The sequence below is a fragment of the Anomaloglossus baeobatrachus genome, chromosome 5 (genome assembly GCF_048569485.1).
Source record: "Anomaloglossus baeobatrachus isolate aAnoBae1 chromosome 5, aAnoBae1.hap1, whole genome shotgun sequence".
NCBI lineage: Eukaryota > Metazoa > Chordata > Amphibia > Anura > Aromobatidae > Anomaloglossus > Anomaloglossus baeobatrachus.
This window is the reverse complement of record NC_134357.1, coordinates 118255279-118274224: the sequence shown is the minus strand read 5'-3', so window position 1 is coordinate 118274224 and position 18946 is coordinate 118255279. Positions and strand designations below refer to the sequence as shown.

Here is an 18946-nt window from a genome sequence, read left to right as displayed (position 1 = left end):
TCTTGCCTACAGTCAAGCATGGCGGTGGGAATGTCCTAGTTTGAGGCTACATGAGTGCTGCCAGCTGTGGGGAGCCACAAATCATTCAGGAAACCACGAATGCCCAACATTTCATGCGACATACTGAAGCAGAGCATAACTCCTTCCCTTCAATAACTGGGCCACAGGGCAGTGTTCCAACATGACAACGACCCCAAATATAGCTCTCAGTACACTACATAGTAAAATTACTTTTCATTCAAAAGTACAACTCGTCCTCCAAAATATAAACACTCATCTATATATATAATTGTCTAATTCTGTCTAACGGAAATCCCACGTCGCAGATTGGTCGCGGGCGGCCCGCGACCAATCAGCAACAGGTGAATTGGCACGGGATTTGAACCACGCTTCGCTCATTTGTCGCACGCAGAAGCCTCTACACCCCAGCAGCCTCTCTATACACCCCAACAGCCTTAATATACACACCAGCATATACACCCCAGCAATCTTTATATACACCCCAGCATATATACCCCAGCAGTCTTTATATACACCCCACAAGGCAAAGCCTCTATATACACCCCAGCAGCAGCCTCCAGCACACAGTAAAGAAGAAAAGCAAAAAAGAACCCGATTATACTCACCTTGCACTTTCTTCTCTTTTCATACTCTGTAGTACTTTTCTCCCTTCCCTCACTGGCCCTGCAGGCTGGGAGATGCATCTGCTTGCTATTTCCTCCTCGGCTTTTTCCGCCCACCTCTCTGCTCAGCTGCCTCCGGATTGCATGTGGGTGTTGATGTGGAGTGGTGCGGGCCGGCCCTTTAGATACCCGACTGCGGCCTTAGCAACGTGACACAGACTGTAACAGAACCTGTGTTAGAGAGCAGATGGAGGGGAAATTTAGCAAATGCAGGGGAAAATAATGATTGTGGCGTGATGGCACGATGTGTGTGGGTGCTGACGCCGGCCCTGCGTAGCTCTCATGCTTACTAAACAAGTGTGATGTAATTCAGTCACGTTTATTGGACAAGTTCTGTCAGTCACAGAGTGACGTAGTTCTGTCACGTTTATTGAATACGTTCTGTAACAGTGCAACATAGTTCAGTCCCGTTCACTGCGCTGAACAGATACTTCTTTACTGTACACTATCACGATTAACGCTTTCTGTCTTCCAATGGGTCTTAAGCGAAAATATGCCACTGAGGATGACCGAAAAGCAGCATAAACTACACACACATTCTAGAATACCCGATGCGCTAGAATCAGGCCACCATCTAGTTTGATTATATTGAATGAAAAATAGAAACGATATGCCTCTTGGAAGAAGATGAAAGATGGAAAATAGTAAGGTCATGAAGCTGTTAAAATCCCAGCATGCATAACATAGGAAGTCTGAAACAGAATTGATAAAGATGTCTTGACTGATGGATTAGTGAATTGCGCTCCTGGTAACCTAATAAATAAGACACCACACACTGCGTGACATGGATTAAAATTTTGGCCACAGCAGCCCTTTATTTTATAAGAAAAAACATCAACAAGAAAAAACAAGATTATCGGCCCAGAGATGTGGTTGTTATAAGTCCCAGCCCCATATCCCCCTCCGCCGTGTACACCTAGCTCAAGGGGGAATCTGGGTATACCCCTTGATCAATTTCCTTGTGTCCGCTGAGCTCCTCCCCAGGGATCCTAAATGAGTGTGAAGTGAATGCATTTGGAGTCTCTCCCAATATTGTCAGGCATTTTTTAAGAACTGCTGTGAATTGAAATTGTGACAATGACTTACAATCCTCATGAATTAGCAATGAACCTTGGATATTTGGCCTTCTTGAGACATAGTTTCTAAAACAGATGACCGGGCAGGCCCTGGAACCGCTTAAAGGAAACAATGTGATCCATTTTCCTTTACCCTGTTGATCAGTTTTTGACTTTGCCAGAAAACATTCCAATCTGTCTGTGTACTGATGCACGTCCTCGGCTTGTAGACCCAATCTGTCTGTGTACTGATGCACGTCCTCGGCTTGTAGACCCCCACTTCTGATGGAGCTACTCGACACTAACTCGCTGATTCTAAAAGCTCCAAAAGAGGCCAGTGTGAATGCACAACTAAAGAGTAACACTTCAAACGGACTGCTCCAGACTCGGCCTAGTACACTCAGTATCTGCTGCAATAACTGGAAAGAAATCGGACGCCGTTTATCTCTGGTCTTCTTACAACTTTTCCTGTAACCCTTTAGGGCCTGCTTAACTAAAAAATGTTTTGTGTAATCAGTGACGTCGTGCAACTTAAACCAAAAGGCTAATCCTGACATTTTACTACTAATACTGGACAATGAAGTACCGTCCACAAAGGCCCTGCTAATGTAAAATAACAACAAGGAAACATTATCATGTAACCTGGCATCATGTCCCACTAGAGCACACAAGTCTTCCCATTCCCTCCATGCTGACTGGTACCTCTGCCATGTGCTTACACCTACAGACCGTTCTATCAGAGCGTATGCGGTGTCACTGGCAGTGACCACAGAAAGTCCGGACACTTCTTGCCTTGTACCTCTGCCATCGGGGCTAACGAACGGAATCTGTCCCACTGAAAACGAGACAGAGCATCAGCCACAGAATTACACACACCGGGGACATGCACAGCTGTAATCTGACAATGTGACTTTAAACAGCGCAGCACTAGATGACGCAGCAAAGTAACAACAGGCATGGAAGAAGCTGATTGTTTGTTGATGACTTCTACAACTCCCAAGTTATCACAATGAAATCTCACTTTTCGGTTTTGGAAAATATTGCACCAAATTTCACAAGCAACCACTATGGGGAACAATTCAAGGAGTACTAAGTTTCGTGTTAACCCATTGTTTCTCCAACTCTCTGGCCACCTATCTGCACACCACTGTCTAGAACAATATGCACCAAAACCAGTTGACCCCGCTGCATCAGTGTGGATGTCTAGATCAAAATTTGAAACCGGTGGTCTGATCCACTATGACCTCCCATTAAACTCCATTAAGAACTGTTCCCATACCGCCAGATCGTCCTTTAATGTTCTAGCCAGCCGCACAAAGTGATGTGGAAAGGTTATGCCTGAGGTAGCTGCAGCTAGGCGCCTACAAAAAACTCTACCCATTGGAATAATGCGACAAGCAAAGTTCATGTACACTTCAGTCTGCTCCTACTCCCCTGAAACTGATCATCCTTAAAGGGAATCTGTCACCAGGCTTTTGCTACCCAATCTGAGAGCAGCATAATATAGCGACAAAGACCCTGATTCCAACAGTGTGTCACTTACTGAGCTGTTTGCTGTCATTTTAATAAAATCAATGTTTTCTCTGCTGCAGGTCTAGTAGTTATACAGAGCTCATGAATATGCTGGACTATCTGGCAGCATGTCAAGTAGTCCTGATAATCTACTCCTGATTAAACAGTGCTTTTATCAAAAGTACACAAAGCAGCCCAGTAAGTGACACATCACTGGAATCAGGATGTCTGTCTCTACATTATGCTGCTCTTAGATTAGGTGGCACAAACCAAGTGACAGAGGCATTAAGGCATTGTTTGCAAATAATGGTGGCCATACAAAATATTGACATTTTGGGCACAATTTTGCCATTTTAACTTAGTGGTGTACACATTTTCTACATTGTTGTATGCTGGGCAATTTTAGTGTTTGGGCCCAATGGGTACTTACCCGTGGGCTCCACGAACACAGGGACCCCTGTTAATCTCTATGTTAAAGTGTAACTAAACTATTGGACATAAGTAAGGATGGTTGACCTCGGGGAGATCAACATCCAACACCGCGGAGACACCATCACGTGTTTCTCAACGCAGTGACACTAGAACAAGGCCCCCTGGGAAAATATGCAAAACAAGAATGCTGCGGAGACACCATCACATGTTTCTCAACGCTGGCAGGAAACTAGCCAGGTCTTTCACCGGGAAGGGACAACCACGGGAAGGGCAGTCTCCAGTCAAGGAAACCGCCTATACCAAAACATGGTATCCATCCACAAACAGCTGTTTCGGGGTATTTGCCCCTCATCAGTGTGGTGTAGGAAACTAGCTAGTGGGAGCAATGCCTAGTAGAAGACTACATAGGTAAGGATGGTTGAACAGCTGTCTGTGGATGGATACCATGTTTGGCATAGGTGGTCTCCTTGACTGGAGACTGCCCTTCCCGTGGTTGTCCCATCCCGGTGAAAGACCTGGCTAGTTTCCTGCCAGCGTTGAGAAACATGTGATGGTGTCTCCGCAGGCTTTCTTGTTTTGTAAACTTTTGGACAAGTTTACACTAAAACAATCGCCACTTTTAACTGAGCATTATGCTGGTGACATAGTAGCGCACTGCCTCCTTCACCCTTAATACTAGCAATATATAGCCTGAAAATATAACATTCTACCTCCAACCGTCCATACCACAAGTTGAACAGCATGCTTTAGTGCCAGTTTTGTTGAAGTGCCAATAAAATGTTTTTTAATGTTATTGATCATTTACATTTTATTACTGTGAGTGGGTGTCGTAGGGGCACAAGCGCACTGATTTGCCCAGGGGCCTATAATGCTGTTAAGACGGCCCCGGCTGTGTGTTGAGGCATGTAGAGGAGACCAAATTTGCACTGTTTAAAGGTACTTTACACACTGCGATATCGGTACCAATAGCGCTAGTGAGTGTATCCGCCCCCGTCGGTTGTGTGTCATGGCAAATCACTGCCTGTGGCGCACAACATCGCTTACACCCGTCACATGGACTTACCTTCCCTGCGACGTCGCTCTGGCCGGCGAACCGCCTCCTTTCTAAGGGGGTGTTTCATGCAGCGTCACAGCGACGTCACATGGCAGCCGTCCAATAGCAGAGGAGGGGCGGAGATGAACGGCTGGAACATGCCGCCCACCTCCTTCCTTCCTCATTGCCGGTGGATGCAGGTAAGGAGATGTTCTTCGTTCCTGCGGTGTCACATGTAGCGATGTGTGCTGCCGCAGGAACGAGTAACAACATCGCTACTGACCAGACAACGATTTTTCATAAATAAACGACCTCTCTCAGACAAACTATTTTTGCCTCTTTTGCGATCGTTTAAGGTCGCTCCAGCCTGTCACATGCTGCGATGTTGCTAACGACGCCGGATGTGCGTCACAAACACCGTGACCCCGACGATATATCGTTAGCGATGTCTGTGTGTAAATGACCCTTTATACAAGCTGTACACTGATTATTGTACATTGTATCAAAGTATCATATCTTCAGTGTTGTCCCATGAAAAGATTAAATAGAATATTTTCAAAAATGTGATGGTATACTCACTTTTGTGATTATACTGTATATATATGTGAAGACGTATTTTTGCTCTGTGTACATGTGTCTGTTGTGTGTGTAACATACAGTGTGTAGGGGACGGATTGATCTACTAGTCAGCGTTCTGTCCCCATCATTCTTCCTCATCCTGTTTAAAGAGGCCTGGAAAAAAGCGCTGAACGACTTGCATATTGTCGATTGCACTTATATACCAGTCTGAACTCTGCGCATGTAAATGCAACCTAAATGCTTGAGTGTGATGGTGCGATATGTCAGCATTTAGGACCACTTTAAACCTTGGCCCTACTGTGTCTAAAACAGGCCCTGATTCCACTCTATGGGTGCCTAGAACACATCGGACGGCTCTGAAACAGAACCACATAGTGTTAAAACAAGGTTATGGGTTTAGTGATCATAACAGAGACTTAGTAGATTTTTGTTTCACAAATAGGGATGATCGAATACCTCAAATATTCAACTTCACAAATATTTTCCAAATACGTCGCCGCTATGTGAATATTTGATGCGCAATGTAAGTCTATGGGAAGCCCGAATAGTTATTCGGGTTTCTCATAGACTTACATTGCGCATCGAATATTCGCGAATAGTCGAATAGCGGCGAATTATTCGGAAAATATTCGCGAAGCTGAATATTTGAGGTATTCGATCATCCCTAATCATAAACTAATTTCATCTAATTTCCTTTTAAATTAACGTCATGACAAAATAGCGCCCTCTGGTGGCACTACCGGTGCCTTTATGGTAACCTCCCTCATTGTGCTCGGCTAGCTGCCAACTTTTCTCAGCAGCCAATGGGACACACAATATAGTTCATTTGCTGGATAGTTGTTTAAGGTTTATTGCTGTATAATTTCCTGTAAAATCTCTACATAGACATTGAGAGGAAATGTCGGTGCACACGGTGTTAGTGCTCTGCGTGATGGTGGTTTCATCATTTTCTGCTGTATTTGTTCTTGTTGATCTGTTTCCTGAGAGACATGATGTAATTACCAGGGTGCGTCACCCAGCGCTAGGTGTGATAAGAATGGAATAACAGGCACAAGATCTAACAGGACTATTGTTTCATTCACTGGAGCCATAATTGCCTCATGGGTTAGGAATGTCAGGGGAAAATGGATTGTGGGGAATTTATCGTCACACCATCAGTGCTAGGCATGTAGGCCATTGTCTGACCGGCATAAGCCACTTGTGTTCCCAGATCAGTTATTAGTAAATAAAGTTTAAGTTTTGTAAAGTGAAAAGTTATTCATTTTTTCCAGTATACTCTCTGTATAAAGTCCTAAAGATTTCCAAGATGTCTGCCTGCAGTCTCTCCATAGAAACCTTCATTATTTACTGTCTTGTGATGGTCACACAGGCGTTCAGCTCGTTACAGGACACATGACCAGGACAGGTTTACAATTCATCATTGCATTTGCACTTTTTTTTTGCATATTTTTGATTTGCACCTTTAGGGTACTTTCACACTTGCGTTAAGCGCAGTCCGTCACTATGGAGAATGGCGCAGTCCGTTAATGCACTGCGCTATTCTCCATAGACTTGTATGGACGACGCACTGTAACGCAAGTGTCAGCGTTGCATCTGCTGCTCCGGGCGGGAGGAACGCAGCATGTAACGTTTTTTTGAGCAGCGCAATCCGTAGGATTTCACTGCGCATGCTCTCTCTGGCTCCCTGCACCTGTAACCAAGGTAAATATTGGGTAACCAAGCAAAGTGCTTTGCTGATATTTACCCTCGCTACGTGTGCAGGGAGCCCGACACTTCCCCCGCTTGGCCCCGCCCCCTCCCGAACTCCACTCCGCATGTATGTATACACTCACCTGTCCTCAGCACCATGGCCCACTCTGCTCCACCCACTCCGCACTCCGCCCCCCACACACATTCTCGGCGGCCGAACGATCAGCTGATCGACCGGCTGCCGGCATGTGAGAGCGATCAGCTGATCGTTCACAATAGTCTGCTGCTGGTAAAACTGTAAAGAAGAAAAAAAAGAAGAAAAAAACCAAAGTTTTCCGTTGTTTTGTACGATCCATTGCATCCGTTGTGCCACTATATGCAACGCATCCGTTGCATCCATCACACAACGCAATGCAACGGATGACGTTCAACGCAAGTGTGAAACTAGCCTTATACGTCTTTTAATTTCAAACATCTATTTGTGTTTTATGATGTATTCTTTTGTTTGTTTCTTTATGTTCATCATTCTGGATTGGGTCTGGGGGGGTCTTCAGGTATTTTTCACTGATCCATCAAATTTTTAAAACGTTGTAAAATGTTTGCACAAGGCATCCCAGCCTCCAGACCACCCTCCCTTCACATGTATTCCACCCCACACCCCTCCCCAAACACTCACACCCAGACTTATTTTATGCATACCTCCCAACCGTCCCGGATTCTGCGGGACTGCCACGATTTTAGAGGTGTGCCCAGCGGCTCACAGCTGATGTCCCGGCTCCTCCCCTCAGTGCAGTGAATAAATTAAATTATCATCGGCTCTGGATTTTCGGGGTGGCCGGTACTCTAACCCGTGGAACTGAGTTCATTGTTTCAAAGGCAGCAGCTTTACCACTGCGCTACTGCCTGTATTGAAACCCATAGGAAGATTTTGTTATCTTGACCTCTATACTGCAGGTGAGGCACCAGAAGCAGATTATTCAGCTGCAAAGATGGAGGGAGGGATGGATGGATGGATGGAGGGATGGAGGGATGGATGAATGGAGGGATGGATGGATGATAGAGGGATATATAGATACATGACAGATAATAGATACATACATGATAGAATAGTTAGAATCCTAGATAGAGGGGATAGATAGAATCATAGATAGATAGAGGGATGGATAGAAAGATAGAATCCTAGATAGATAGAATCCTAGATAGATAGAATCCTAGATAGATAGAATCCTAGATAGATAGAATCCTAGATAGATAGAATCCTAGATAGATAGAGGAATAGACAGACAGTGGGATAGATAGATAAATACTGTATCTCAATGTAGGTGAAGGAAAGAGTCAGATTAATTTGTTCCCATAAAACTACTATAAAGAAAAAAATACAAATACAGTTTATTTTTTTTTTCTTCACCACCTTGGATTCAAACCAGCAACATTCAAAACTTGTGTCCAGCAGCCTCATTGAGCCACTAGGATTGATGATGTCAGAGGAAGGATTTTACATAAATGAACCTACAATGCAGCCTCTTACACAGCAGATTAGGACACAGCTCCATTGTACACAGCAGTGTCTCTATCTCCTGTATTCTGGAGAGAGAGGAAAAGAGGATTTTTTTTTTCTTCTAATAAAATTACTAAAAATAATAAAAAAAATAGAATAATGTAATTTTATTACACATTTTTAATAAAATAATAAACATCACAAACCAGCAAATAACATAGACATATTTGGTGTCCCTGTGACCGTAATGACCTGAACAACGCAGCGATCAGATTATCTATGGGGATCGGTAAATGGCAAGAAAAAATGGCGCAATTTTACTATTTTTCTTTATTAAAACCCATAAAAACTGTAATAAAAATGTATCACTGAGGCCGTGTTCACACATAGCGTAAATGCTGTATTTTTTCTGCAGGTGTCCGCGCCACGAGCGCAATATCAATCTCCTCTGATTATTGCGTGTCTGCGGTATTTTTTATGCATTGTCGCCTTATTTGATACATGTTTGTTGCTGATGTGAATCCTGAAGCTTATAAAAAAAGAAACCCCAAAACCGCACAGTTCAGCAGCGTCTTTACACGCACCAGGGGCGGAGATTTCATGACGAAACATCCACTTTCCTTGGACAATTAGTCCATATTCCCATGTAGTGTAAATTTTGCATTTTTTTTCTGCTGTTTTTTTGCACATTTTCTGCTGTTTTAATTGTCCAAGTAAAGTGGATGTGATTCCATGAAAAGACGTCGCTGAATTCTGCGGTTTTCGGGGGGTTTTTTTTCTCTGGAGGTTTCTATGTGGAGCTTAAAAAAATGCAGGAAAAAGCTTCTCGGTACAATAAAAACACTTAAAAACGCAGATTCACATCTAAACCAAGAACACATTAAATAATGGAGAAAAGGCAGAAAAAATGCAGCAAAATTGGAAAAAACAGAGAAGATAGTTATTGTGTAGTTTGGTGCAGACAGAAACAAAAAGAAACAGAATTTATGCAACGTGTGAACACGGATTTATAGGTACAAATAAGCAACATGTCATATAGTGACACATAGAAATATAAAAAAATTCTGACTGCTATGAATATGAATGGACAGTCTGGGACATCTGCTGAATGACAATTACTGCCAAATGGGTGTGGCTAGGGGCGTGGTCAAAATTTGCCGTGGCGCACTGCACGCGCCACATACTTTGTCCATCTTTCCTTTCTTGAAAAGTTGGGAGGTATGTTTTTATGTACATCTCTACTTTTGGTGAATATTTTGTGACATTTTAGTAGAACCTTCGACTTTTTGCACTAAAAAAATTTAAACCAATGAAATGAGCCAGAGCATAAGTTGGTATACATGCAATTTACAAGAACATGTTCAGACAAAATCTAGGATATAAACAAAATGAGCATATACCCTGTAGTAAGTAAAATAAATGGTAATATTACATATAAATAACATTTTAGGAACTTAGTAACACTGTTGTTGATTTAAAAAAAAAAAAAAAGTGTCAGTTATCCCACCGCAACATGGTGTACCCCAATGTGGATGGTCCTGTCCTCTAGTATTAAAAACCTCACCTTCTGTCAATTGAACTCAGTGTGGATGAGGGCAGAGTAGGACAGGGGTCCAGACATTTGGCCATTGGACGCTATATAAATGAAATACGTGTTTCAAAAGGGGGGCCACAGCAAAACCAAAGAATTGAACCCTGGCATAAGTTGGTATACATGCAGTGTGTGTGTGTGTATGTGTATGTGTATGTATGTATGTATGTATATATGTATATAATTATAAAAATATGTGAGCATGTTCACACTGTGGCCGTTTATCAGACAAAATCTAAGGTAGAAATGCACTAAAAAGTTGCTAGATGTGTTAAAGACAAATATATATATATTTTTTTATTTTGCACAAAAATCATACAACAACGTGCGCAATTTAGTAACGTTTGGCACAAAAGTAATTACTACAAGACAAAAAAAAAAAAGTCTGAAAAAAATGCAGATGGTGAATTGAGCCCTGAATGCTACTGGTAAGTGCAAGCAGAGATCTTCAAAAAGCTTAAAGAACTAATCTTGAAAGTGTATTGGAAAACTACCGTATGTAAGTTACACCAATATATGGTCATGTGCAAGAAGTCTTTGGTTTCCCACAGGAAATCGAGCCGTTCCCACGTTACTGCCCAGTTGACACATTTCTCCTCCTGTGATTTGTGCATGATCTACATTCCCTCACTGTACATGTAAACAATTGTAACTATTCTTTCCAAATTGTGTCCTATAAAGGAAAACTAATCCTAGAAATTAAACTTGCCCATACTGTGAATATTTCATTTTTTGTATATATAAAGTTAATATTTTTTGATAGGGTTACAAATAAATTTGGCGATGTTGCACTTCAGTCATATAATTTTACAAAGTGGTAAATTATCCCAAGAAATTTGCTTTTAGAGAATATTGTATCCAATTAAACTGATCAAGAAGTCTGCCCTATGAAGGGCAAAGTATTTTGTATACTCTTTACAAGTCCTTTACAATATATCTTTACTTTGTTACATTTTGACTTAAAAGGGTTGTATCATCATAAATGGGTAAAATTATAAAGTGCGTGTAAAAATGAGCAACTTTGCAAATTACCTTTAATTGAAAATTCTGTTCTGAAGAATGGAGGCTTTATAAATTTTGTTTACTTCTCAATGACAAGGTTACTGGATATCACTGCAGTCAGAGGTCTCCTAGACATGGAGCACAGTGCTTACAAGCTCTTTATGAAGCTTGTAAGCACTGCTCTAAAGCAGGCTCCATCAAAGAGCCCATAGTTGCTCCGAGTTGCTTGATGATGCCACTGGGCTGAACTGTCAGTCAAGCACATGGCTTCCCCGGCAATCAGGAAGCCGAAAGGCTGGAGAGTAGTGTGATCCAGAAGACCAGACGAGACAAACCCTTTAATGTTATGAAGATAAAAGGAAGTATTTTGATGTTATGTTGGGTAGAAACTGACCTCTCAGATGTTCCGTAACAAAAGTGGTTACAGTGGAGCCTTTTTTTTTTTTTTTGTAATTGTATGATCTTTACTATGGGGTGTGGCTGACAGGATTCTTTAGGGGTGAGTATAAATACACCTGCTCTGTATTTTTACCTTGTGCGCACCAGTTCCTTGATAAAGACCATGAGGCAAACTGTAGCACTGAATAAAAAGACCCATCTCTCTGGAAGCATATGGTGGATCAAAAAATACCCCCAAAAATGCATATTTGGGGAAGCAGCTGTAAGAAGAGAAGAGCAAAAACTGGCTGCTTTGAACCGGGTGATTGTTGCATTCAGATCTTGCATTCCCTCATTGTAATCTTCATTTGGATGGTTTGCTGCCTACAGATGTAGAAGACTCCTAAGCATTCAATTTTTCAATGAAGAGGACTCCTAGGCAAGGATTGTAGTGTCACCAGGACTATAGGGTTTTCTTGGCCGAAATGAAAAGGCTAACACTATTGAAGACCCATAATAGTTGGGGTCCCTGTTGGAGATTTTGCATTGTTGTGCACTAGATTGAAGTTATACAACTGCAAGTCGTAGGTCTCCATCACCAGCATAGACGCCATCATGCAGCACATTCCCTTTGTGGAGGTTTATAGCGCAGGAATGCAAATGAGTAGACAGATAAAAATGTCCACTTCTGAATTAGCGTCTTTTCAGTTGTTTATATATCATTGGAGTCTCCCGTTCTGATATGGACGGTACTGGCTAACTCGTGGAGTTGTTGCTTGGCATTGCATGAATATTGGCTGTCTTGTCACTCCACGCGTGCATGTTAGAGACACTTCTGATTTTCCTTCTGGTCCCTTTGCATGCAGGAAATAAAACAAATAGGAACTGCACACAATCGAAGTGCTATGCCATTCACTGCCGCCTCCGCTTCCAACACCCCCAAAGTGATCACTGCTCAGTACAACAACCCAGCCGGCCTCTATTCCTCTGACAATATCCAAAACTTCAATAACACTTTGGAGACAAAATCCTCTGGTGCCCAAGTGCCAAGTCAAGTGTAAGTATCTATGTGGATTACGTCAATGGTCTGTATATTCTATATGTATACTATATATGATTTCTTGTCATTTTACAGAGGTCAATAATGTGATTTTCCTTTTCTGGCAACTATAAAGTATATGAGTGGTAATGTCAGCTGGAATCTTGTATAAATGTATTTAAATTCTGATATTTTATTTCTCTCCAGTCACAAGTAAATTATGAATGATTAACAGATGGGAAACTAACTTATATATTTTTTTTTCATTTACCAGAGACCTGTCCAATTTCAGCGTGCTTTCAGCATGACTTACCAACCACTAAAATCACCAACAGGCTCCATCAGGTGCTTTCTCCATAAACAGTCTACTCCTAGTTTACACTAGACTAGTTAGCAATAGCATGACGCAAGATTGGGCTAATTGAATACTCTGGAAAATGGATTCTGTAAAGTTGTCGCCCCCATAATGACACTAGATCCTAAAGAATTAATTTGACTGATCAGAAAAATGGCTACTCCAGTTTATAGGATTTACAGAGTATTGGTTCTAGGTGTACTATCTCCTATAATATTACAGACCAGTTGTTAAAAACACCTTTATTAATATACATTATTGAAAATGGAAAACCTTGATTAAATATAAATCTACTATCCCCCTATGGAACAAAACAAACCTCCATCCAGTGTTATAACCAATTTATGGGAAATACTACCTCAGACAGCAGGGGAGAATTTCTTCCTCTGTTCTTGAGGCAATAGATCTCAGAGAGGACCTCTCTGTTCTTAGGACCTCAATGTCGATATATAACTATCAATGTCCTGTCTACTGTAGGTCTCATATAGACCTGGTACCCACTCTTGCTTAAAGAGACCAGATATAGATATCAGTAAAGGATTCCAAGTAACCAAGTGAAAATAATCCACGTATTAGTACTTAGAAAATGATCTTAGATGCATCAAATAGATCCATCCTTATCTGGGCACACCAAAATTGATCTCAAATCAAAAACTACATTACACGCAATAGTTCAAATAGGTAAAGTTAATCAGGTAAACCAAAAATTAACTGTAGCCCCCTCCGGGGTTACTCACTAGTATAGAACATTGATACCCGACTATAGTTCATTCATATCTCAGAAATATATTAAAAAATCATTCCTGCATGGAGCTAAAGAAATCTACTCCCCAACTCTAATATTTAAACCGACAAATGAGAATGACCCGACGCGCTTCCCCTCGACAATAGACGACGTTGATCAGGGGTTCAATGGATAATTTTTCGATGTAGTCACGTACAGTATGTCTAGTAAAGAGCTAAGTCCACCCTCAGCCACTTTAGATATAAATTGCTATTCACATTAAGCAATAATTGTCCAGAGTGATTTCCTGGTTCATAGGAATCATATTTATATCTTCTCTTGATCTGTTTAATTCCAACTTCGTATAGACATCTGTTTCATTCTTCTCTGATAAAGGGAGAAAATCTGATTTTTTTTTTTTATCTCCAAAGTAGTATACTCCGAAGACTCGCTACCAATACTGGGTCAGAATAGATAACCTTTTAACCTTAAAAAAAATAAAATAAAAAATCAGCACCCACTTGATGTATATTACGTTGTATGTACCCACTAATAATGAGGGGGATTCGGGGAAGCACCCTCAAGGTCACATTTGAACCCATCACTGCAAAAAAACAGCTAATCTCAAATGCCTTCATAGGTAAATAAACCCAAGCTGCCATATACTAGGGCTATGATCTACTCCTCCAAGTTGATCCAGGAGCTTCTGAGGCCCTCTGAGATCTATGGCCTCGAGCACAGAGGAGGAAATTCTCCCTTGCTGTCTGAGATAGCGTTTCCCATAAATTGGTTATAATACTGCGTGGAGGTTTGTTTTGTTCCATAGGGGAATAGTAGATGTATCAGGGTTTTCCATTTTAATAATGTATATTAATAAAGGTGTTTTTTAACAATTGGTCTGTGATATTACTTCAGTTTATAGACAACCACTTTGAATAATTGTGGGTGTCATTGTATATCTAGAACTAAGAAAAACCCTTTTAAAAGTGTAACTTTATTAATGTACTCGAAATTAAAAATGGGGGTATAAATTAACAGCTTGACAGAAATTTGCTAGGTTCTGCAAGCTTCCATATATAAAGGATTAGGCGTACAGGGACTCTAATGTATACCTCCTACCTAGCGGCAGAGGTTGGCACCCTAGCTATTAAGTTAAGTACCATCTAACAATGTAAGCCAGTTCAGGTTTATCTGAACCTTGCATGGGTTCATATTGCTTATCCAAGTTATCTATACGAATATATGGGGCAAATTGTATATGCCACATTGAATTTTATGTCTACTGCAAATTTGAACTAATTTGGGGTATTTTCACTAGACATCCTGTTATCTGCTTTATCTGTGTTTTTTTACACACTACTTATCTAGGTTATTAATGTATCCATAAATATACTCACAAAAAGTTAAGAATATTTGGCTTTTGGGTGAAATTTCAGGATGATCCTAAAATGCACTCTAACCTTTTCATGTGAACTTAATGCGACTTTCTCTAAACTTTTGAATGCACATGTCCAACTGTTCAATGTTTCAGTACATTTTGTACAACTTGCTTTTCTCTAACCTGGAGCTTAATGGCAAAATTTACAACATTAATCGCCCAATAAATTTCGAGGTTCAATTGGAATCCGTATTTAAACCGTCCTCCTCCTCATGTTTTTCACATTTTGACATCATGAGACCAAGAGGACACCTAACAATTGATCAGCAGTACCTCGCAATTGCGAGTCTTCAAGCAGGATGTGTCAGATGCAAGTGGCCACTGAGCTTAGAGTGTCCTCAGCAGTTTGCAACAGAGATAGAGAGACTGGAAGAGTCACAGAAATGCATAGAAGTGAATGTCCTTTGGCCACATCTCACACCGATGACAGCTTCATTGGGAACAACAGTCTTTGGAACTGGATGATGAATTCCACACAACTCTAGGCACATTTAATGAAGGTGAGAGGTGCCCAAGTAACACATTAAACCATTGAAAACCATTTACATCAGCGTGGTCTGTATGATGACTTTAAAGGGTACCTGACCACACCAGGCACAGGCATCATTGTCTTGCATGGGCCAGAGAGCCTCTACCCTGGATGAAGGACCAGTGGGCCTCAGTACTGTTCACTGATGAAAGTCGATTCACGCTGAGGTGAAATGATGTTGAAGACATCAGGGAGAGCGCCATGCATCAGCCACTGTTGTCACCAAATGAGCCTTTGTTGGTGGTGGTGTTAGTGTGGGCAGGTTTTTCTAGTCAATACAGAACTGCCCTACACTTTTTGAGCGGTACAGTGACAAGCCCCTATTGAATTACATCATTAATCCAGTCATGGCGCCTCTGCATGAACAACACAGGCCTAATTCCAACTTTATGGACTACAGTGTTCCAGCATTAAGGAATGGCTGCTAGACACTGGGATACCTCAAATGGAGTGGCCTGCACTTTCTCCAGACCTGAATCCTATAGAAATAGAAAACCTATACGAACAGTTAAGGCGCTGTGTAAAAGCTTATAACTCTGTACCTGATAACCTGAGAGCCTCCCTTCAAGAAGAGTGGGATGCCATGCCTCAGCAGACAATAACTCTTAATTGTGAACAGCATGAGACATGATTGTCAAGCTGGAATTGATGTTCAAGGACACATGACAAGTTATTGAGACAACACTGATGTTTTTTGGCTTTTCTTTCAATACATTGTTTGAGATGAGGAAATCCTCATTGCATACTTCTACTTTAATGCCCTACTTTCATGATAAAATATCACTGCAGCCTGAACTTTTTACGTTTTCCATAAATTTCACCAGAAAGCCATATTTCCCTAACTTTTTTGAGTAGTGTATATTTGAATTTAGTGCAGGGATGTATAAGGACAGCCGATGGTGAGCGGGGGTGCCATATCACTATATTTTAGGGTGATGATCTCCGCAGCTAGGTAGGAATATGTTAGGGTATAAGAGTCCCTATCCCACCTGATCGTTTAAATTTGGAAAATTGCAAAAGTGTGTGAATTTGATTGTCTTGAATACCTATTTTTAATAACATTAATAAAGGGTTTTGATTCGCTTTTCCAGTTTATGCTGGTAATAAATCCATTAATGTAGTACTATGGCCATTTTAACTAAAATACCATGTCGCATTATAATGCTAGTGACAGGTACAACGGACATCACGAGCAGCATAACTGCCCATGTGATACTCATATTTAGTAATTTGTTAACTATTTTTTAGTATTGTTTATGTAACCCTCTTATTTTAGAGTCACACAGGGTAGCTTTGGAAGTAGGCACCTTTTATAGAAACATGATTGCTGTTACAAAATATTAACTTTTACATTTCCTTCCCTCTCTTGATCACCTATCCTAAACCATTCTCTCTATTCTCTTTAACCTCATACTGGTTCCCAGTCCCGTCTCTCCCTCTGCCATGTTGAAGGCTCCCTTTTCTTCTGTCTATAACCCTCTTCAGTCACGTACTACCCCTGCCTCTTTACAAAGAAGGCACAGCACATCCTCTATCCCAAATCGAGTGGTACCTGAAGAGTTAAAACAAGCTGCACAGGTCTGTCCCAACAGTCCTGTGGAAGTGGATATTCCTGGACTCAAAGTCAGCCACATCCAATTTAACTCCCCATTACAGCTGTATTCTCAGGAAAACATTATGGACACATTGCAGGGGCAGATCTCTTGCATTAACCCAACTTACTCCAGGTAACGTTGCCTGTGTGCACAATTACCTGGCACCCTGCATGTTTATTGTGGATTGGCACTGCTTGCTTCACATTTGGCATCCATTGTAATACCATGTAATACGTCTTCCTCTAAACTCATCCCCCTCTTCATCGCGAACACCTCTTTTTGTCTGATTTTTATGTGCCTGTATATTGGCGTTCTTGAAAATGTGCTGCCTTGCAATGCCTATACATATGTGTAATATGCAGTGTTTAAAATCATTTTTATACTGATTTAATACAGATTTTATGAAAACCCAGGATTTTTACTGTAAACTCAGAATTCCTTCAATAGTTGGAGTGCGTTGATGTCTTCTATCACTGTTTGTGGTAATCCTTAGTTAAATCTTTCACAGGTTTAGGCCAGGTTTACATCACATTTGAGCCACAAATTTTTAGCTGTCGTAGCTTCTATCTAAAGACTTGAAAAACAGGATTCAGATATAACCGTAGTTGCTCTGTCTGGCCTCCGTTCTGGCACTGTCTGTCTTTTTAAGTGGGCACAAAGCATGGTCTAATCAATTTGGGGATCAGACAGTAGCCCCCATATAGCTACAGTTGTGTCTCAGAAAAATAATGTGCATATAGCCCAAGGAGAACCAGTTAAAGGTACTCTGTCACCAGGTTTTTTTTATGTAAGCTGAAGACATCATGCTGCAAGGGTTAATACAGAGAATTCAGCGATAACTGTCTTGTCCAGGTTCAATCTATAGTTTATTTGCTATATTTGTTTAAGCAGCCGGACACAAGCAGGACTTATCATTGCTCGGACTACAATGTCACACGCCTGGAGTCCGGCACACCCCTCCTCTGATTGACACCTCCCTGTCAATGTACAATCTCTATAGAGAGCCTAATGTGGACCGTATAGTCAGGATCCTTTACACCTCCCCTGTAAAGGATCCTGACAGCTGATACATGCTGCCCAGTCCTCCGGGAAACCAACAATGCTGGAGACTAGTCAGAAAGGTGCGTCCTTAGAGGCTTTTCCCCGCCCCCTGACACGGAGTGACAGGGCTCTCCCTATACACGCATTTCGAGAGAGACTTATCAATCCAGGGAAGCATGCTGGTTGAAACCTTCAGGGACCTGCTTGTCCGACTAGTTGACAGCACAGCTCGATCCACAGCAGCTTTTGTAAGTATGTGAGTTTTTTTTGTTTTTTGTTAAATGCTGCAGCGTTTAACAGACCAACATATCTTGCTGAGATCACACAGCCAGTGCTTGACAAATGATGCTTGTGGATCAGAAAGCATGTATCAGCTGTCAGATTCCCCCTTATGGGAACCATATTTGTTAATCGGTCTGATGTCCTGTTAGCCCAAATGGTGCAAAAAATTGTACCTTATGGCTAAGGTCAGTTTCTCATGTCCAATATTTCTAGTTCATTTATGGACCATGATTTCCTGAACCAGACACTGGTCTCCTGTCTTCATCTTAAGTCCCCTATAAGCTTATGAGGCTGCAGAGTTTTGATTGGGTGACCATAGGCCAGTCATTAAAATTATAAAAAGTTATGAAGTTAAACCTGCTTAAAATAGCACAATTGTATAGTTATGTCAGATCTTTTAAAATAGTTCTATGAGCATAGAAAAAAAACCAAACAATGGACATAAGATTATAAATTCCTAAAGTCACAATTGTATAGTCTTGGGAGGTAAT

At 41.3% G+C, this 18946-nt stretch overlaps 1 protein-coding gene across 5 annotated transcripts in view; it reads left to right on the top strand.

Annotated features, from left to right (window-relative positions):
• Positions 1-18946, top strand: part of PDLIM1 (PDZ and LIM domain 1) — a 94203-nt gene that overhangs the window by 63855 nt on the left and 11402 nt on the right. For 2 of the 5 annotated variants that reach the window (XM_075348802.1, XM_075348803.1), the window contains exons 4-5: positions 12766-12836; positions 16962-17264. In XM_075348802.1, coding sequence (XP_075204917.1) covers positions 12766-12836; positions 16962-17264 — 374 coding nt within the window. Of the gene's footprint in view, positions 1-12318; positions 12510-12765; positions 12837-16961; positions 17265-18946 lie in introns of those variants that run through there. The other 3 variants (XM_075348806.1, XM_075348807.1, XM_075348808.1) reach the window with 2 other exon arrangements.